Source organism: Lissotriton helveticus, chromosome 3_1 (genome assembly GCF_964261635.1).
Source record: "Lissotriton helveticus chromosome 3_1, aLisHel1.1, whole genome shotgun sequence".
NCBI classification, from domain to species: Eukaryota; Metazoa; Chordata; class Amphibia; order Caudata; family Salamandridae; genus Lissotriton; species Lissotriton helveticus.
This window is the reverse complement of record NC_136061.1, coordinates 1825308050-1825330646: the sequence shown is the minus strand read 5'-3', so window position 1 is coordinate 1825330646 and position 22597 is coordinate 1825308050. Positions and strand designations below refer to the sequence as shown.

The 22597-nt window shown below is 46.9% G+C and overlaps 1 protein-coding gene across 1 annotated transcript in view; it reads left to right on the top strand.

Annotated features, from left to right (window-relative positions):
• The window catches only part of MRPL23 (mitochondrial ribosomal protein L23), a 145651-nt gene extending 123753 nt beyond the window's left edge, over window positions 1–21898 (top strand). Inside the window, exon 5 of the mRNA XM_078682740.1 lies at window positions 21533–21898. Within this exon, the coding sequence (XP_078538866.1) occupies window positions 21533–21697 (165 nt within the window). The 3' untranslated portion in view covers window positions 21698–21898. The remainder of the gene's footprint in view (window positions 1–21532) is intronic.
• The last annotated feature ends 699 nt before the right edge of the window (window positions 21899–22597 follow it).

The window sequence follows — 22597 nt, the reverse complement described above, 5'->3', positions numbered from 1 at the left end:
GACTTAAACAATGAGGGCTGATCTGGCACCCGCAAAAAGGGCCAAACAATCTGAAAGTAACCCTTTAACTGCACCCAGAGCAAGGCCTTGCTGAGATAGGTACAAAACAAACCTCAAAACGTCAGATAAGTTTGCCTGCCTGGCGAGGATCTAACTGGCGAGTACCACACCAAGCTACAAATTTGTCCCAATACAGGTGTATGCAGTTTTTGTCTAGGGATGCCTGGCTGCCAAGATGACATGAACCACCTCCAGAGGAAGGTCGAAGGTGCTCAGCTTTCGCTGCTCAATCTTTAAGCATGAAGGTGGTGATTGCGAAGGCCCAGGTGCAGAACCCTACCCGCTGCTGCAACAGCAGGTCCTCCCAGAGGGGCAGCCTGATCAGAGGTGAGATGCTCAAGCCCAGGACTTCTAGATACAGTGCTCCCCATGCCTAATCTGAGCCACTAAGATGACTTGGGCCTGGCCGGCCTTGATCTTTTTCAGAACTCTAGGCAGGAGTGGTATTGCAGAAAGGCATACAGGAGTCCTGAGTTCCACTTGAGACGGAGCGTGTCTCTAAGCAAGAGACACCCTGGAAACTCCAACACACAGAAGTGCTGACATTGAACTTTCTTGGCGGTGACTAAAAGATTGTGCCAAGGTTCTCCCCATTCAGGGAAGAGACCTTGCACCTCCTCTATATGTAATTGACACTAGAGATGCGCTAGATGCAGATGGGTAAGCTATTCCTTCTTAGCATTCAACAATTCTGTTAGGTTGGGCCTCTTCAAATAGCAGAAGGGACTCAGTGGATGTCTGCCCAGGCTAAAGATCTTCAGTATGTACATTGGCCTTGACTTCTAAGGTGGGGAGCAGGAAATCAAGGATTTTGGCCACCCTGCACATAACCATGGCTTTGCACGTACCCTCTGGCAGGACCATGGTGTGAGAGGAGGCCAAACTCAGGGCAGGTATCAAGGCCCCGGGCCTCCTGCAGGCCATCATACCAATTGTCTTTGTGGTAAGGTTGGCCAATATCATCACCCACATTGTAATCGTTATCGGAATTTGTGCAGAACAGGGAATGCAGAATACGTTGTTGTTGCTGTGGAGGCAGATCTAGTGGAGTGAGGGGAGTCACAATGGTGGCCGGGCACGACTTCGATAGAGGTAGAACTGATGCTGATTCAACATCTGAGAGGACAGTTGGGGCTTAGCCACCCAGCATCGATTGAGTCTACATCGGCTTCATGCACTGGAAACTGGAGCTCCGGCGTCAGAGAGGTTGTCAAGAGTGGAGCGACATGCTCCCCTGTTATGGATTCACAAGATCCTGCTAATGCTGATGGCGAAACTGCCAGTGATAACCCATGTGGAGAAACTCAGCTCCGTGGGGTCTGCAGGTCCGCACCAGGAAGTCGGCAAGGATCGGAAGAGTTGGAGCATGACTGCTTAGTTGTGGCAGATGAAAATGTACTTTATTTGATTTTTAAAAAAATCATAAAAAGGTGGACTTACCACCATGCAAACGGCAATTACATCATAAGAACAACGCAAAAACAACTTTAAATCAAGTTAAAAACTGATATCATAAAATGTGCACAAATAGCAGAGAAAGGTCTAAAAGGAAACAGGATGAGAGGAATAGTGTGAGATCGGTCTGGGTGCACATTTTTTTTAACTCATGATAAAAGGAGAAAAATAAAAAAAAGGTATCGGAAAATAACAGAAATTCAAACAGGGTGCACGTTGTTATTTGCTCTTAATACAAAAAAGATGATCATTTAGAGAGGAGGGGAGAGAATAGGAAGAGTCCGTGGCCGGCCAGAGTCTGGCCTATTGTCCAGAGGCCTCTATGGTTACTGCCCTGTTTTCCAGTTCTATGGCGGCAAGATTCTGAAATTTTATGGTTTTACATGAAAGTTCTATCCAAGATCCACTTAGGCATCTTATCACCGCCGCCCTGCAAGTTCTCACCTGGGCTTCTCTTAAGAGTGGTAGAAGGAGCGTTTTTCTAAGATTCTGAAGTGCCGGGCATATGCATATAAGGTGCAGTAAGGACTCTGCACCGTTGCCGCAGAGGCGACAGTCGGGAGTTGCCCACAACCGTAGCCATTTGGGAGTGAGATCTTTAGACGAGAAGCAGCCCAGCCTTAGAAGGCTCAGTTTCCTTTTATAGTAATCCCTGAAGCAGTCTTTCAAATATTCCTGAGGTTTTAAATATGTGTATGACGGCAAGACGATCCAGGCCTGGCTTTTGCCAGCCACTGCTGCTTTATCCATAAGTAATGATGCTTGTTTGACCGCTTTCTTAGTTGTCAGCTTGAAAGCAGAATAAGTCATAGGCAGAAGCCAGGATTCTTCCAGTTTTAATGCTACAAGTGCTTGCCTCAAGGTCTTGTATGTTGAGTCTGGTAGCCCGGCCTGTTTTTCAACTTCTGACCAGCAAAGGTGAGCCAGGGATTCGTCAGCTGTGTCCCTCATCCGCCAATAATATTTAGCGAGTGCTCCTTGTCTTGCCGGGAGCTGGTTAGTGAGACCAAACTCCAAACGAATTTGAGCTTGGGAGATATGGCGTGGGATTGAAAAGAGATTTTTGAACAGCCTGGATTGGGCGAGATTTAGCACTGCAGAGTCCCGGGATGCCAGTAATTCAGAGCCATATGTTAGTGATGGCAGAAATTTAGCGGCTGTAATTTTAAGAATGTGGCCGTGAAATGTCCGCTTAGTTGCTTTTGAACGGTTTTAAACGCAAATTGAAGCTGTGTGGCTTTGGATTTCCCCTGTTCCAAGTGCTGTTTAAACTTTAATTGGTAGTCCAGTAAGATTCCCAGGTATTTGTATTGGTCTACCTGGGTTAGTGAGGTTGAATTTATCTTCCAGACGAATTTTTGTTTTTTCTTTCGAGAGCCGCAGAAACATAGGATGTTTTTTTTTAAATAATTTATAGTCAGTTGTGCATTCGAGAGGTACTGCGACAGTTTGGAGATCAAGCGTTGTAGACCAATGGGGCGTTTTGAGAGGAGCACAATACCGTCTGTGTATTGTAGACTTATTATAGGTGAGTGAGCCAATTTTGGTGGATCACCCTGGATGGTACATAGGTCACTTTCTAGGTCCGCCGTGTAGATGTTAAAGAGGCTGGGGGCCAGTACGCAGCCTTGTTTTAAGCCGTCAGTTGTATGGAATTTCCTTGTCAGGTGACAGCCGTCTCCTTTTTTCACTTGGACCCAGGTGTCTGAATAAAGCTCGATAATTGCTCCCAATAACTTTGGCCCCAAGCTTTCATTTTGGCCCAAAGATTGGATCTGGGCACTTTGTCAAAGGCCGCTTTTAGGTCCAGGAAACAAGTATACAGCGGGGTGGAGTTGTAGATTGCTTTGTTTGCAAGGAGGGTTAACGCAGATAGGTTGGTCAGGGTACCCAGTCCTGGCCGAAAGCCTGTTTGTGTCCGGGGAATTATCCCTGTGCTGCTCACCCAGGATTCCAGTTCCACCAACAGGTTGGAAGCGTAAATCTTGGCCTCCACATCTATTAAGGCTATCAGCCTATAGTTATTAGGGTCTGAGCGGGACCCAGATGTATAGATTGGGTGAAGAATGCTGCCTCTCCATGATTCGGGGATGTTCCCGGACTTTAGACTTTGACAAAATAAGGGTTATAATTGTCTGGCCCAGAACATTGGGTCTTTCCTGAATAGGGCATTAGGAAGCCCGTTTGGTCCAGGCGCTCCATCTGCTCTCAGTGATTTTATGGTGTTTGAGACCTGCTTTAGTGAGAACAATTCCATGTCTCCTGTATTCTTTGATGTTGATGAATTGCCAGTGGTTTTTAAAACTGGCTTTGTACTCAGGCTACACCGGGGAAGCTCTTCAGGACACTTGGCATTATTATCCTTGAGTGACTTATGCGCGGAATTGTATACTAAGTCGATGTGACTGCTCCAGAGCTGGTCCGTCATGTCTGAGTTAAACTGGCGATGTTTGCCATTGAGCATAAAATTTATTTTTGCCCAAAAATCTTTAGAGTTCTGCAGTTTGCTTGCATGGAGTATGGAGCACGCTAGTCTTTTCCTGTGCATTCGCTTGGCCAGATTGATCTCTCTTTTTAGTTCTTTTTTTTAGAGATACGATTGTATTCAGCGTGGGTTGTGATAACTGGGGGATCTTTTTTGCGTTCGGCCCTAAGAAATGAGTTTATTTGCCTTTTTAGTTGACGCAGTTTTGGTGTGTACCATTCCCCCCCTCTATTTCTTGTGGGTTTGCGTCCTCTATTGTTAGATTGGTGTATCTTATTGATCTCCGTTACGAAGTTTTTCCAAGTTTTTACTATGTTTCTCGATGTTTCGGAAGATTGGAGCAATGCGTGGCATGACGCCATTAGGGTGGAGCGATTTCCTTCGTTCCAGTTTAGCCGTTGTAGGTTAAAGATTTTTGTATTCAAGGATAAGGGCAGGGCCTTCTCTGACTTTATAGGTAGGATGGTCAGGATGAGGGTCTGTGGGAAATGATCGCTTTCTCCGCGTTCCTGAATCTGGTAATCAGATGGCCTCTCCCATTTAGGGTGTACAGATGGAGAGCTTCCAGTTCTAAGGCGCATTTCCTGCCCAATGCACTTTGTCTGCATTGGTTGCCCTGCCGTGGCTCGATGTGAATGGGGAGGGTTCCCTCCTGTCCACGAATTAGGTTCAGATTAAAATCTCCCGTTATAATCATGTTTTCGCTTGGGTAGATTGATTTCAATGACTTGATTGTGGTGACTAGTTGTTTTATACTTTTCCCTTTGTTTCCCACCGGGGTGCATATAAAGGTTCACAATCAGGAGACCCAAGTCGGGGGAAATTTCCACTTTAATACATTGCATCCATGGAGAGTCTAAGTTGGTGCAAGTCGGTGACCAGGTGAAATCTGTTGATGTGAAAATGGATAGGCCCCCTTTAGCCCTGCCGGAGCGTCCATCCTTCTGGGCTGGGAGGAAGAATTCTTTATATCCCACGAGAGGTGATTTTTTGGTTTGCCATGTTTCTTGAAACAGTAGTATTTTGAATTGGGTTATAAACTCAATTAAATCGTCTTCCTCCAGCTTCGCGTTTAAGCCATTGATGTTCCATGAACAGATCGTACAGCCCTGCGTTTCCCCCATCGTTGGTCTGCTGTCAGTTCAAGCTGCATTCATATGGGATTGTGCCCGGGTAACGTGTTGGGGCCTTTCGGGCGTGTCTGCCTCATGATGCGCGAATGTGATTGTAAATTGCCTTAATCGCTGCGTTTCCACTTCAATGCTGCTTCTTTAATCTGGCCCTTTGGCATTTTTTAAAAGGCTTGTTTTAGGGTTTTGTTTCCGCAGCGGGCTGGGGTATCGTGCGGGCTCCACCTTTTTTTAATTCAATGCCCCATGCGATAAAAGCCTTCCTTTGAGATAGGATTAGATCTGTGATGGTATGATTGGTCCACGTTGTGATCGTCGAGTCGGAGCCTGGTTGGAGAGGATTTGGTTTGAACTCTATTAATTCAAGGTCGCTCGATTTTAAGTGTTGCAGGCCTGGTAGCTCTTTTAGAAGTCTTAAAATGGCCCCTCTGTTCAGGATGTCATGGGACCCTCTTGAGCTGGATTGTGGAGTGAACTCGATTTTGTTGCTTAGCGTGGACCGCTTTAGAATTTTTGATCGTCTGCACTCTTCATTAAGTGGAGGGGCCATACCTGCCCGGTCCACCTCTAGCTCTGATGTATGCGAGTTTGCCATCTGTGTGCTGTTTGTGAAATCTTGACTGTTTGGGACTAGAGCTGATGGTGCATGAAATTCTCCGCTCAGTATGTCTCGTAAATTGTTTCCCTTGATCTTCGTGGCGTTGTCTAGGTTGGCTTGACTTTTGATGTCTGGGGCTTGACTGGGTGAGTTATTATCGCTCAATTCCTTCCTTTGATTGGTGTTTGTTTGTTCCTGGCTCTTGAATTGGTACATTACAGTCTGGTTTTTTCCCCGCAGGTTTAAAGATGCTGAACACTTTTACTGCGTTCTGATTTATCTTTGTGTGACCTGTTGCTCCTTTTGGAATTGAGGGTACCATTTTTGGTACATGAACAGTCGGCGTGGACCCTTGCTCTGACATTGTTCTAGTTTGCTGTGAGACGCTCTCTGGGTGCTGTTTGGCTCTGTTGATCTCAGAATTGTTGGTGGATTTTTCCGCAGAGGATTGTAGGACCCGTCGGTTGTGTGCTTTTGCATTTCTGGCTTTTCTTAGTCGCTTCCGTTCTCTCTTTGTAAGCGTTGGAGCCTGTTTGATGTGATTAGGGATTGGCGCTGCATTGGGAGTCGGCCCCTGAATTAGCGGATTGTGTTAGTCTAGGCTTGCTGGCGTCATCGCTTCCTTCGCTGGGGGAGTGTAGATGGTTTTGGAATTCCAGGCTGTCTTCGCCCATGCTAACATTGGTCAGCCTGGTCGGCCTGCCAGGGCCCTCATCGGAATGCTGATTGCCAGTTGTTTCACTTGTTGTTGTGGGTGTTTCCGTAGAAGAGTCTTTTGACGAATCCTTAACGGCCCCCAGTATCTGGGTCATCAGACTGGGTACTGTAGCCAGTTTGTCTATTATGTCAGAGCAGTGACAAGTGTAAAAGGTCTGATCCTTATTTAATTGAACCTTAGTTGTGGCAGACAGCCCCGGAAACTCAACTTAAGCCAGAACAAGGTGCTGGATTGGCTCTGAAGTCAAATGACTTTGGGAGAGAGATCAAACGCATGGTGGCTCTTCAGTGCCTTTTCAGGGAAGTGTAAGCGGTGGGAAGGAGTCAAGTCACACCTAGAATGCTTGTTGTTTTTCTTCAACTTAGCTGTAGAGTTCGATCGAGAAGAAGACCGACCCCGAAACGACTCTAGCATCTTCTGGATCGTGAATGGGGTCAGGACCAAACATATGACTTGGACCAGTCTTGTTGCATAATTTTACGGTGATTGGAGATGTAGTTTCGCCTCGAGGTCCAGTATGGCTTTTGGGTTCATCGACCTGCAGTCAATGCAGGCCTCATTCATAGCTTGACCCTAGGCACCACGTACACATTTGTTGAGGATCTGTTAGACATGTGTTTGCAACAGGCTTAAAACCTGTTTTGATAGGTGGCATGTCCCTTGCACACCGTAAAAAAAAATGTGTTTTGATGCATGTAAGGGACTCAAAGAGACAAGAAACAGCCCTGACTCCGCATCTGGTGGCACTCAAAGAAAAGAACTGACGTCTGTGTCCAGCAGTGGTACCTGTATAGGCTCCATACGTCATTTCCAGATCGGAACTGCATCAGTGGGAAGCTGCACTGCGCCACCTTCCTGATCTAGTCTGACGCCTTAAGAATATTCAAAAGGTCAGGAATCTGGGGCTTGAGGTCTTTTATCCGATAGCAGTGCTCCAGTATCCTAGGCACTTCTTTCACCTCTTGATGAATGTGACGGGCTGGATTGTTGAAAACATTCATTTATATTCAATTTGAGTTGAAAATGTTCGAGGTAGTTGCGCACTAAAGCTGTATTTGGGAACGTCTCGGTGAACAGGTGTACACAGACCTGAGCAAAAGTGTGCCCAACGCCCATAGGGCTCAAAGGGCTTTAGCCCCCCTGTCGTGTGTGTCAGCCTGAGCTGAGACAGCTTCCCGGGCGCACACACACAGTATCTGAGCTGCTGTGGGTGGCTGGTCTGGGGACCGTCTTATTGCAGCCGCACCCGAGTACTTCACAGGTTTTTAAAAGACCATTTACTTGTTAACGAGGCTCTGTTGTTTCTTCGCCCCTTCTTAGAACCACTGCAGCTTCACTCTAACTATTGCTGCAATAATTGCATTTTTATTAGCCCCCGATAAAAAATCGGCACAGGCACGCAAAAAAAAAGTGGCCCACATTTGCATGTTGCCTTTCCGCAAACACTGCTTAGGCAAAGTTTTATAAAAAAAAAAAAAAAGGGGGGCTGGGGAGTTTAAAAAAAAAATGCATGGATTAGTTTACACTGGTGAAACACACCCGAAAGTAGCCCACAGCTGGGCTCTGATACCGACCCAACGGGCATTGCATGAGTGCCCGCGTTACCAATCAAGGTCCCTGCCGTCCTATCTGTGGTCGGGCAGTAGGCACTTTCCTGCCCACCGAGCCATGCCCTTCTAGGAGAGCAGGGAGAGCTTCTTCCAACACTGCCCATGAACCCAGGAATGGGTTGCAGCCACATGGGTCTTCGCTCAGCAGGTAGAGTGACCAACTGACATGGAGGCAAATTCTGGACAGGACTGTAAAAGATTCAGGACAAAGGGTCAAAATTCAGGACAGAAATTCAGGAAAAAGTCAAAATTCAGAACAAAAACTCAGGACAATAGGTCAGTTTTACAGACACATTGGAGAGGCCATAAACCACTATTCTGTCAATACATTTATTTACTATTTCCTACAAAGTAATATACATTCACTATGATGTAATCGACTCCATTTGTTTCTCAGTGCACTCAAATAGCCGGTCATTCGAGCCATCTCAGTTATTACATAGAAGGGCTGTCTTGCAGGCTTCCTCTTAGGTGTTGTAACCCCACAGACCTCGCCATTAGGACCTAATAAAGAAATTATTATTTTTTTCTTTTTTTTAATAATGTTTTATTAAAATTACGCCTGTGGGAGCCCCATAGCTGTGCAATATCTCTTAGCAATCATGTTGCTGAGGGTCGCCCAGCTGATCTGCGCAGCATCATAATCATTCGGCTCCCACACATTCAAGAGACAGCGCCGGGCCTCGGGTAGAAGCGAAACCCCGTGACCCTCTCCATAATAGCATGCACTCGGGACCAAAAATCAGCCACCTCGGGACATTCCCACAAAATATGAAGGAAGGTACCAATCACGCCACAGCCACGCTTACACAGCCCATCCAGAGAATAACCCATCCGAACCAGACTCGGACCAGTGACATACACACGATGAAGGATCTTAAGTTGGACGAACCGAAGACGGGCAGGTATGGCAACCACTTTAGGCGAGGACAATGCAGATTGCCAGTCCTCGTCGTCCAATTTCAAACCATCGGCAATCCATACATCCCTGAAGCGCACCAGCAGGTCAATTCTAGTATTGATCAGCTTTTTATAGATCAATGAAATTGTACTATCAGGTACATAGCCATCCAGGATACGATCCTCGAGAGGCGAGCATTCGGGAATAGCAGTCCCCACAGCAAAGACTGACAGCAGGGCATGACGTACCTGAGTGTATCTAAAGAATTCCCTGTCTCCAAGCTCGTATTCCATCTTGAGTACCTCAAAGGTCTTCACATTTCCGTTAGACCAGAGGTCGCCCACCTTGCTTAGACCAATCATATCCCATTTATCGAAGCCTTTTGTCTGCCACAAATTGCCCAAACCTTCGGAATCATACAACGGAGTCGCGCGTGTCAACCTATCACACCAGCCCAAGGCCGCATTCGCATCGTACCACACTCTTACAGCGATTTTTGTGGGCCCGGTCAATGCCCTATGGAGCCCCTTAGAATATAGCGCTCTATTGAAATTCCCCCCGGGCAAGAGGTGTTTGTCCATTTCAAAGGCCGAGGTAGGACCGGGAGCGTAAGTTGCGTGGTTGACCGCACTTAATTGAGAAGCCCAATAATAGCGCCTGATATCTGGGAGGGCAATGCCTCCATCATACCACGGAAGCGTAAGTTTAGACAGAGCAATTCGCGCACGCCCGTCTCAGATCAGCCGCCTCTGCAGGCTCTCCACTTCACGAAAATAACCCGAAGGAATGGGGTAAATTTTTTTTTAGAGTGCATATAAAAATCTGGGCAGCGACATCATTTTGAAAAGAGCTGCGCGACCCAGTGGCGACAGAGGCAACTGACGCCACCGTGCAACGTCAAGCTTGAGCCGGTGAAGAGGGGGTAACAAATTGCGTTCATAGCGAACTGCGGGATCCAGAGAAACATCTCCTGTCAAAACGTAGACGCATGATTTAGTCCAATTAATAATGAGACCCAAGTTCTTCCCGAAGGAGGTCAGAACATCAAAGAGCACATTAAGGGATTTCTGAGGGGATGTAAGGTATAGGAGGATGTCATCCGCGTATAGCGAGATTCGATCCTCAGTCGGGAGTCCACCGAATGCCTTTCATCGAAGGCTCCCAACGGAGCACCTCCGCCAATGGCTCCAAAGCAAGGGCAAAAAGCAACGGGGACAGCGGACAACCCTGCCGAGTGCCTCGCCTGAGTGTAAAGACACCAGAAACCTTCCCGTTAACAACCACCTGGGCAAATTTGGAAAGGGCTGCCCTAAGATAAGGCCATTCTATAGTGTCAAAAGCCATAGTGGCGTCTAAAGAGGCCAAAATGGCCGGCTCAGTAAGAGCCTCAGCTCTCGCGAGAACTCCATGAAGTCTCCGAAGATTAAGGGCGGTATTCCGGTGTGGAATGAAGCCGGATTGATCCGGATGGATCAAGTCGCTAATCACCTTAATCAATCGATTAGCTAGCAATTTGGCCAGTATTTTGGGTTCGGCATTGAGTAATGAAATGGGCCTATACGAGGCACAACGATCGCGTGGCTTACCCTCCTTGTGGATGACAACGATGGTAGCTAATCGCTGATCAACGGGGAGGGAACCAGAATCTAAAGCCTCAAGAAACATACTCCTTAAATAGGGCACCATTTTGTCGGGTCGCAGCTTATACAGTTCATTGGGCAAACCATTGGGACCCATTGCCTTGCCAGAACGAAGGGAACGTATGGCAACAGTGACTTCATCTATCGCAAAAGGCTCATCCAATAGGTCTCTATCATCATCAGAAAGGCGGGGCAGTGCAATGTCTCGCAACAACAATTGGGAATCCTCCTCGTCCCTATCACTGACCGAGGCGTACACAGTTTGGAAATGGTCAACAAAGCACTCAACAATACCAGCTGTGTCCGTGACACACTCACCATCCGGCCTTTCAATCACAGGGACGACACGATTCACTCTCTTTCTTATCCATCCACGCAATCAGTTTACCAGCCTTGTCGCCCACATCATATATCCTGCCCTGTTGCTCTCTATTCATCGCTTTTGCCGCGTCGGTCACAAGGGCTCTATAATCAGCTTGTTTCAGGCTGAGGGAATGCAATTTAGAACGAGTAACATCACTTTCAAGATCACTCTCAAGCACAGTTCTGTCGGTTTCGAGGCGTACAAGTTCCTCATATTTAGCCTTCTTGGAAGCAGCAATCAATGACAAAGAATGCCCACGGATGACCGTCTTGAAGGCCTCCCACAGTGAAATAGAAGAAGAAACAGACCCCTCATTTTCATCGAAGTAATGGTCAATAGATTTCAGCAGTGCAGAGCGGGTTTTAGGATTGCGGAGATACCAGGGATTTATAGGAGCCACTCTGCCCTCGCCACCCACTCCAGCCTCAACACAGAGCCACAGGGGGGGAGTGATCAGAAATGCCCCAGGGAAGATGACGAATCTCTCTGATGGAGGATGATTGCGCTGCTGGCATGAAAAAATAATCTAACCTGGAGAGACTACCATGGGCCCCCGAGTGAAAAGTGTATTGTAGCTGCGTAGGGCTCCAACTATCTATAAGCCCAAAGGTTTCCAGCAGGTCAGTCAGCCACACTTGAGACCTAGCTAAATCCCTAGGAGGGTAGCGATCCAAGGTGCCAGAGACCACGGAGTTAAAAGTCCCCGCCCAGGATCAGAAGACCCTCATGAAGCCCCAGTACGAGCCGCCCAAGGTCGGCAAAGGTCAACGCCTGCAGGCCCGGAGGGACGTAAATTGTGAGCATAGAAAGTGTCTTACCCTCCCATCTACCAGTGAGCGCAGCGTAGCGCCCCCTGTCGTCGAGCATTACCTCATCAATTTCAAGTTGGAGAGAGGACCGGATTAGAATACCCACCCCCCTGGAGCCGGAAGTGAATCCAGAGTGAGCGACCAGTCGGTATCCACGTCTGTTCATAGCCTGGCATGCGTTACCAATTAAGTGCGTTTCTTGTAAAAGAACAATATCGGGGGAATGACGTCTAAGGAACTGCAGCACAACCCCTCGTTTTATCCTTTCTACCAAACCATTGACATTCCAGGACAGCAGTCTCAACTCACTACCCCCCATCCCCGGGAAGGAAACAGAGCACAACCCTCACAGGACCCAATGATCTACACGGATGAAAAAACAATGCGATGCCTTGTGAACAAAAACAAACACAACAACACCCCCCCACCACCCCCCAACTTAAACCTGTTACAATGCCCCCCACCCTGCACCCCTGCGTACGACTCAAGAGCCACCCCAACTTGCAGTGTGCCTGTCACCCAGTCATAAAACTAATCTACATAAAGAACCCAGGAGGAGGAAGAGTCCCCTTACACCCCCGCCACCCTCGGGCCAACCTAAAATAGAACGAAAGAACAAATATCCAAACTCAGCTGACAAACAGTTGGAAAGTTCAGACGTCTGGAACCACAATGTCACTCTTGCTCCGGCGAGCCACCGGGGTGCTCAGTTCGATCATCTATTTTTGGCAAGGAATCAAGCCAGTCACTGACATTGTCCGGACGATCAAAGAAAAACGTACGTTCCTCATATTCGATCCGAAGTCTGGCTGGAAACAACATGGCGTACTTAAGGCCCAAATCGCGCAGCCGTCGCTTCACTCCCCGAAACCCCATTCTCTGCCGCTGAACCAGTGGAGTAAAGTCGGGATAAAAGTTCACAGTGGCGTTTTCAAATTTCACAGGGCCGCTCTCCCGAGAAGCTCGAAGGATAGCGTCCCTATCCCGAAAGTGGAAGAGTTTGGCAATAATGGGTCTCGGGGGGGGGGGGGGCACCCGGCTTCAGCTTCCCGCCAGGAAATCGTTCGGCCCGTTCAACAGCAAAGAATTTACTGAGTCCGGTGGGGGTGAGGTAATTCAGGACCAGATCTTCCACCAAGAGGTCGGTGGCAGCGTCCTCGGAATTTTCCGGAACACCTATGATGCGTACATTGTTACGCCGGGCCCTATTTTCAGAATCCTCAGGCCGACGGGCCATCAAGTCCTGTGAAGAACGCAAGTTGCCGATCTCAGTCTGTACGTCCGTGACATAAGTAGTCAGGCTGGAGGTCTTCAAATCCAACGCCTTGACCCTCTCATTAGTCTTCGCCAGGTCCGCTCTAATCAGCGTGATATCGACGGCCACTGTATCAATCTTGGAGGCGAGGGCCTCGTACTGTTGTCCCATGGAGGCCTTCATACTGGTGATGGCGCTCATGACGTCCTGAAGCGATACCTCCGTAGGCGCAGCAGGATCCACCATGGGGTCTTCAAATGTACGGCCAGTGCCTCTGGGGGATCCTTTAGGATGGGTGTAGCGATCCATCATGTTGGTTTGAGTCTGTCCCCCTCGGAGAGGCGTTTTTGTCTTGCGCTTCTCAGTGTCCGGTCTGGTGGCCATATTGGAAATAGTGCCCCGGAGGGGCCCTCGAGACCCGGTGAAAATGACCAATCGCAATGAGGTCAAAAGTGTACGAAAGTGGGCCAAATTAATGAAAATGCCAACAGGGCTGAAGGCCAAACGCTCACGGAAGAAGGCACTCAGCAGTAGAGCGAAATCAAACCGGATGGAGTGGAGATCTGAGAGAATGCCAGTCAATCAGAGCCCGGAGCAGGAAAGTGAAACTGAAAGTTGAAGTGAGGCCACCTGGGGAAAGACCCCTCTGGCCGTTGTTGTTCAACTACTCCCCGGCCTTAGAGCAGGGGCAGGCCGTAAGAGTTCGAGTCGATGTAAAAGCGGCTCCCGACGTCCGATTTCAATTCTGAAAAGAATATTAAGGTCAGCCAAAGGTCGCCTTCAAAAACCCATTTTCAGAATCCGGATATAGTCAGGATATTTGCGAAGGGCGGTGCGGGTCTCGGTAGCTCTGTGCTCACGCGACCATCTTGGATGCCCGCGAAGCTCCTCCCTCTATTTTGGTTTTATGTGTCACTGGGCCTGTGTGTCTTGGCATTTCACACAAAATGAAGCGAACCTTGCAGTGATAACACACAACTTTTCAAAACGCCTTCTCTTATTGTCTATCAGAGAGTGAATGGACTGGCACTTCTGAGGATAGGGAGAAGACAGTCAGCACCATATTGTTGAAAATCGGTTTTACCTGTGAATATTTCACCAATATTAGACACTGGATACAGGGCCCACTGCAATTCAAAGCCATCTAAAAAGTTATAGGCTCGTGCATAGCAGATAATGCCTGTTATCAGGAAGTTTCAAGTGACTCCATCAATTCAAGGAAAAACCGGCTCCAAAACAGCCTCCATGTGCTAACTGCACACATGTGCATTTCTTTGGGGAAGCAGACACTCTTGCTAGAAGGCTCCTTTCTTTTTAGCCATCTGCCCCTCTCTCCGGAATGCAGCACAGGAGACGCCCTCATCAGCTGGGGAATCACAATTAGGGGTATTAACGTTTGAGTTTTTAGTGGAGAGGCTACAATCACGGACATATGCCGTCCGTTAACACACCTATAACGGACATTAGGGCTAATTTACGGGCAGTTTGTGAAAATTACGGACGGTTGGTCACCCTTCTCAGCAATACCTCGTCCCAGCACTACCCCGTCACTACTAGATGAGGACTCTATTAGTGCGTGCCTCCCCTCAGCAGTACCCCATCTGTGCTAAAGAAGGGTTCCAGCAGCGTCGACCTCCTTTGCGCTGTACCTCATCAGTGCTAGTACTGTGCTGATGACAATGGCAGTACAGGTCTCCTCTCAGCTGTAACCCATCAGGGCTAAGAAGAACTCCAGCAGCCTGGTGTTCTACCAGTGGTATCCATCCACTGCTGCGATCCTTGGACAGCACAAGCTTCCTGCTGCTGTTCAAGCAGATATCTTTGTTGAAAACTTAAGATCCAGTGTTGTATATGGCGCTCACATTCCTTAAGACCTTTTGGTGTGATAACGTCAGTAGAACTGAAAGTGCTGGCAAGAATAGATGCATCTAACGAGGCCCTTGAAGGAGGTGAAGGCCGTACAGAGGAGCCCAATTGGAACGTGTACAAGAAACTCACTGGTAAGGTCAAAAGAAGAGATACTGCACCACTGAGTAATGCAGAGCATCCTCGATGCAAAGCAGAAGACGCTAAAGGCAGCGACAACCAGGTACCATGCTTAAACTTAGGAGTGGTGATAATCGAGTACAGCAGGCGGAATCGGTACACATCGTCAAGAAATAAGAGGATGCCCTACAACCTCTGATAGAGTGTGGTGACCCAAATGCAAGCAGAGGGGTTGTTTGCTGAAGGTACGGTTTGCTTGGAGCAGCGAGCACTGTCCGAAAAGCATACACTAAGCCGAACGGTGGTCGAAAGAAGTGCCCCATACAGTGCAGCCGATTTCCAGAAACCACCACCACCATTGATCGATGCCGCTAAAAATCTGAATATTGACGCCAGATGGACTGTCTGGATCTAAACTTTCAATGACTTCATAGATGCTCTGGAATACGTAGATGACCAAAAGTTTGTCAAACACTGAACCTAGCAGGCGATGGAGTAAAAGAAGTGGTAAAAAATGTCACAAACTGATGAAGTATCATTCCGCCAAATCAAGAAGTAGGAGGCTGAGTTCAATCCAATGCAGATTATTAAAAAAAAGGTGCATATTCAACCAAGCGAGACAGAACCAAGTGAAAGATGGATGTGTTCATTGAGAAACTTGTGACGCTCATTTAGCACTGCGAGTTCAGTGACTAAGCCATGCGCCTAAGATCCATTGATGGTTGCTTGTTTTTTCAGAAGACTCATGCTACTAGAAACACTCCATTTGGAGAAAGTGCTCATGACTGCGAGAGCAGTGGAACGTGCAGATTGACAAGCTGCTGATATGAAGGCTGAAGTAGCTCAGAGTGAATCGGCGTTGAGTGTGAAAAGTGTGCATAAACACGAAAGAGACCCATAAGGTGATGTCTCCAAAGGAAAAGAAGTTGAGTTTCCGCTGTGGATTCTCTTTTCAACATGAAAGCAAATCTCCTGCCATCGGACAGAAGTGCAAAGACTGCGGGAAGGAAAACCACTTCATAACAGTCTGTCAAGCAAAAGACAAACTAAGTGCTTCATGACAATAAGAGAAAATGGATGCCAGAAACGCTCTGGCCACTCCCACAAGGCCATTTAGCAACATCAACAGAGGCAAGTTGAAAGAAAACAAAGTCGATCGTTTTCAAAGTCATCGTCCAAAGATGTGCGATGATGATGTTGATCACCGAACAATGTGCACATGTAGGATTGACCGTTTGCAGAGAGGAACACAAATCTAAAAAGAATCGCCATGTGAAGCTAACAAGTTCTCTTGTACTTTGCCCTAAGATCACTCGCATATTGAATGGGTGCCCAATAATGTTTATCATAAAAAGTGTTGCGTCAATAAACATGCCTGCAGAAAAATACAACAAACTGCCCCCAACACCATGTCTTACACTGTCGAAAAGCAAAGGTGTACACATGGGCAGCTTCGCCATTGTGGAGTCCTCGATCATTTGTTGTGACTGCAACATAAAACGACAGTACAAGTGCCAATTCCGGTCCTACTAAGTATCCCGTCGAGTGCATGCTTCTTTTCAGTGCTGCTGTTGACATGGGACTGAGCTCTATTAACAACAACTTAAATGCACACTCTGAAATAGTAGGTCATTTCATCTCATTGTTTCATGGACTTGGGCAATTTGACAATGAAGGTGCAAGACATTTGACCTGTTCACATTCAACACTGTTGCTTTGCTTTCTACTTACAGAAAACCGTGGAAAAGGAACTGAAAGCACAGTTAAAGCCTGACCTAATTGTGTATCGCTAATTGAATGCTCGACTGTTCCTACGCCATGGGTCTCGCCCATTGTAATGGTGCCAAAAAAGGATAGTGGAGGATCAGTGAACATCTGTGTTGATATGCGCCAGTTAATAAAGCAATCGAGAGAGTGCGAGGCATCCAGATTCACACATAGCGGACATGATAGCACACCTGAATGGTGCCAAAGCCTTTTCCTGGCTTGATTTTAACAAAGGCTACCATCAACTTGAGCTAGAAGAAAACTGTAGGTACAGTACCACTTTTTTGACTCTTATTGGTTTGTTCAGATATAAACGACTCTGTTTTAGTGTGTGGTCAGCTGCAGAAATCTTTCAGGATGTCATTCCTCGAGTGATTGAACCTGTCCCATGCTTTTAACTACAGCGATGATATCCTGGTGTTTGGGGCTACATGAAATTAGCATGACATAGTAGCATGCCTACTGTATACATATCTCTTGCTTAAATCACTGATCATTGCAGTTTCTAAAGCATGCTTTTATAGATTAAATGTCAGCAAGATTCTTCAATACTTTCCAACTAAATTGCACATGCAAATAGTCTCTGCTTGCATTTTATTGCTGCCCAACTTTAGTACAAACAAGTTGCTGAGAAACCAGAACTCTGCAAGCCGGGCAATTGCACACCTCAGGAAATTTAACCATGTCTCTCAAGCTAGAACTAAACTCTATTGGCATTCTGTCTGGCAATTATTTAAATCCCCCTGTCTTATTTATAAGATTTATTATGACACTGTAAATCGCATCTTCGTGACCGATTTAGATGTTCTGTTTTAGGAAGAAATGTGTGCTCCAACCCTAACTTTTTGTTGGTTGTACAAAGTGTCTTACTGGGGGGGGAGTGGGCGAGGCGGGGGGCAGTCCTTCAGTCTCTTGGTCCGCCAGCTTCGGTACTTCCTTCAGCTCTATCTTAGAACTGTAAAGTCAAATGCAACTTTTAGGAAAGCCTTAAGTACTTGTTTTAGTGTGCTAACTCTTTGTCACTCTGCATCGGCGCCCACTTTTTTGCTCCTCTCCTCAATTTTGTTAATCGTGATTTTACAAATATGTATATGCTCGTCTTGTGTCCCTGGCACCAAGTCCCTTACACAGAGTGAATGCAACACTCTGCAAGTAATAAATTAATCCCTTCTCTTTGGTGATTTTTCGGTCTTAAATTTATATTTCTTAAAGAGCTTAGTTATATATATTTTTTTTTAAGTTTGGGATTTCCAGTACATGCGTCAGAGAAGTACGTGTCCTCTGTAATTGTAACCCAAGAAGAAAAGAAACGTATGTTAATACGAAGAGAATGTATTTCAAATAAAGTGTCTATAAAGTATCACAAGCACTGGCTGAATGGCTGTACTGGGGCGAGCAAGTGATATTGACGTTATGGGTGAATTTTAAACGATGGCAGGAGTTTGAATCTTGTCAGTACACCTATAAGACAACGTACTGAATTGCCACTGTGCAAACTGCGTTGTTGTTCCTTCTTTTCCAGTAAAATAATTTAAACAAACTCAATTTATGTGTATCCACGGCGAGGCGCAAAGACTAGTTTGCTACATTGACCGTAGACTCCTAGGCCCACATGCATCATTGTGTCTTTTTGCATTTCTTAAATTGCGAAAAATAAGGAATCGCAAATTAAGAAATGCAAAATGATATGCATCAATATTTTCGGTATTCTTGTGGGATTCGGTAAAAATCGCATTTTTTACCGAATCCCAAAGAAATACCGATTTCTTAACTTAATTTTCGCAATTCCCATTGATTCCTATGGGCCAAAAGGCCCATAGGAGTCAATGGAAATTGCGAGTGGCACTTAGAAAATTTCATGGGTGCACGGGGGGGTCCAAAGGACCCCCCCATGCACCCCTGAAATGTACTTTTCAGCATAAGTTACATACACACATGTCCTAAGGACATGTGTGTGTGTAACTTTACAGTTTAAAAAATGCATTTTTGTGCATTTTGAATCAATTTCGCAATTTACCACGAAGTTTAACTTCGTGGTAATTTGCACTTCAAATTTAAAAAAACGCATATTTTTCTATAATGATGCATAGCATTTAAGAAATCGCACAATTGCGCTTTCTTAAATGCTAACGCAATTTTAGAAATCGTAAAAAAGATGCGACTTCTAAAATGGCATGATGCATCCCAACAAGCACTTTTGCATTCGCAAACGGCCGATTTTAAGGAATCGCACCGTCTGCGACTGCAAAAATGCTTGATGCATGTGGGCCCTAGGGTGTATAGAGGCCTCCGTTAACTGAATACATGTAGCGATATCATCTGGGATGTGTTTTTGAGAGAGAGGCTGCCAGAGGACATCTCCTGCTGCACAATTTGTCTCCAAGTACGTGAGGAGGATCTTGAAGATATGTCCTTGAAATTGGACTACAGGTTTGTACCAATCAAAGCTAATTGTTTGAATAGGGAAGAAGAGGTTACGCCGAAAGTGAGGGAAAGACTTCGAGAGTGCAGGGGTGCTGTGTGAAAGAGACTGGTAGAGGGGCTTGTAATACTCATAGCATCGCTTTCCCTGCTGGTGCAATACTGTGTGTTCAATGGTGTACGTATATGTTCATTTGTTCGATATACCTATATGTTTTCCGCTGTTATTAAAAAAAAAAAATCTATGCTGTGTGCTTCTCTGCAACACTGATGATTACAGTGGAAGGCTAATAACACCAGATGGAGGCGCATAATTTACTGACTTATAATAAACTGTTTCCAGTGAGAAAAAACCTCGGTTTTCCACTATGGGATTGTACAGCCCGATTAGGACCTCTTTCTTCTGAATGACAGCGCCTTTGCTTAGTCATTTATGTTTGCGTTTGCTTGGTAAACTCTCAATTTGTCATATCAGTTGTGTGCAGCAGGTGGCGCCGTTGTATTACTTGATGAAGTACCTACCTACACGTTCGTTCATGAGTTTTAGTTGTCTTCTGAATGAACCACTGCTTAATCCCTGATTCTGATTGTGTGTTCTCATAAAATAAGCATAGACTACGAACATCCACGAATGAGGTGTCAATCTATCTTGTGGTGTCAGTCTCCAATCTCTTCCTCTTCGCCGCGTATAGGAAATAGAATGAAATGGTTCGGTTGCAGGGATTGGCAAGGAGACCTTACTCTGACCTCGGACAGCTAGTTGTCTGTATTCCCCAGGGCCCAGGAAAGCTTGGCTTCGACAATCGCCTTATCTGTTCAATTCCTTTTCCTTCGTGGTGACATGGCTGTAACTCCCGGACTGAGGGTTCAGTTTGTAGGACCTGGACTCGGGGCCTGGAGATGTGATGTGAGCTCGGCCACCTGGGTCTAGCCTCAGAGCCCGTGGCTCACAGAACTGGCTGTAGGACCAGGCACATGCAGTCTGGCCTCGTGAAGCTGACTGTAGTCACTTGGGTCTGGAGGCATGGGTCCTACTGTGTTTGCTGATCCCATGAAGGTGAATGTATCATAGAGGGCCTGTTGTTATGGGGTGAATTAGGGCCATGCCATGAGACAGAGCCGGCAGGATCCCCTCTGACTGTGTGTCGCGAGTTTGTGGTTCCAGCTGTCCGGCCTGAACTCAATCAGTCTTTGAGACCCGAGTTCGGGGAGTCACCTTTCTTGGGTACTGTAAAAACGGGGCTCACAAGCCAGCCTGCCACCTACCACTCTAACTTTGCAAACGAAATTGATGCCGGCTGCAGGCCCTGCATTCTGGGCCTGGTGTAAACACGAACTGGGTGCAAAGTGGAGCCTGCGGAGTTTGTAGAGTTCAAGGGCATTTGTTTACAGTGCACTGAGTTACTTCAGTACAACTTACCCTACAGTCGGTCGTGTATATTTCTCTGTTGTTCACCATCTGTCAGTGCTGTTCGGCGATTTCCTGCAGCTTTTCCAAGTCCAGAGCATCAGCCTCGTTCCTTTATGACCCTACTCATCACTACGTCGTTCTGTATGGCTCCTGTCCTCCAGCGAGTGCTGCAACACTTCAGCACCCTCTCTTCCCAATTATAACTGGCGGAGAGGAGTGATGGTTAGTGGATGTCCGGATTACCAAGGCACACCTTTGGTGGGATGGAATCGAGTACACGGATGGAAACAGATTTTGAAACTCTGGAGTGCTGCTAGATCAGAAGGAAGCTGGAGGCCCAGTAATTCCAGACATACAAAAACTGAGGTCTGCCGGGAGCTCTCGTTGCAGGGACTACCCCTGCTCCCTTGTGCTTACAATCTCACCACCCAGTGGAGCTGGTACGCACTCAGCCTTGAGTGCAGTAGTTTGTACCCTCCTAGGCCTAGGACACCCAAGCAGTCCATTTAAGGCCCAGTGTCCCATAAAGAACGAAAGACTAGAAAGAATGTGAAGAGCTTGAACCTCCTCTTGCCCGACTTGTCCCCTTGGAGGTGCAGTTGAAGCAGGGGTTACCCACATCTCACCCCTAGCCTCAGTCTAGCACCGTTTCCCCACACATCCTCAGCAGCCTGCACTCTAACCCCACTCTACGCTGCTCCCTTCGAGCCAGGGGTCTTCTCTAGGCCCCACAGCTCGGGTGTTGCTCTCACACCTCTGCCAAAACTAGAGCTTTGCCTCTGCCCAGAGATGGCAAATCTGCTGGATTTCTTTCCAATAATGTTAGTGCTTTAAAAAAATATATGTTACGTTTTATCTCAAGCTGCTTGTGTCTTGCTGATATTTCCCTTTTCACCCCTATGATTTCCTCCTTTGCCCCCAGGCCCAAGGACAAACATTCCGGTTTCCAGACCTTTTCCCTGACACGACGCAGGTGCCGGAGCCGGGCTCCTTCGACGACGTGCAGCAGAAGTTCATGGAGGACGAGAAGCAGAAGCAGAAGAACGACCCGCGGCGCGGAGGGGTCCCCGATTGGTTTGGGCTCTGAGACTGTGCCTGGACTCTCGTTAAAGGCCACCAACCAGGAGGACTTTTGTATTCTTGACCGGTTTGGCTGCTGTGTGACACATTTCTTCACCTCTGTAGCCGAGTCATTTGGAGGGGCATGGGCTGAATGTCCATCTCCACGACCCAAGGTGGCTGCTGGCTTCCTGCGACCAGTGGAATTCAATAAATGAATGGAAAACTTCGTGGCGCTACATCATGTTCTCTCTGGTGAGGTGGTGGTTGTCGCGAAGATGAATGTTGTCGATTGCTTTATTTAGTGAGTTTAACTTTGAAAGAAGATGTAGTGCAGCTTTACTACTTGACAAGGACTCTCATATTTTCTGTATGTAGATTTACAAATGTGCATGCTGACTTATTTCACTAATCCCACCAGATCCTCCCTCTGTCAGACAAGTCCAATGTTCTCGACTACTGCAGGCTTCCATTTTCTGGGATAAGTGGTCAATACATCAGTGCTGTTAAGTTACAGCCCCTACAACTCGAAGAAGGGAATTGGTGGAGAAGGGGCTATGCTGCAGTTTCAGCACCGATTGTCCCTCTGATGGAAAACAAATACCCTTATATTAGTGCGGACAGCTCCGCTTGGACTGATGGCCTGTGCCACAACATCAGTACTCCGTGTAAGCAGACCATTTTCTTTTGTGGGTTGAATGTCTGTGTACCTGGACCATTACTTCACATCCATTGTGAGGGTGCTTTCTACACCTTTACTGTGAGAGCCTTTCATTTCTGAGAGATTATCCATGCCTCTCCATTCTTGCAAACCATACCATACTCTGGGTGGGTCAGAGGACTCCTTTAACATTACTGGGAGTCCCTTGGGCTGCCAGAGATGCCACCTTTAAACAGCAGCAGGAGGCAAATGGTTTGATGTGTTTGT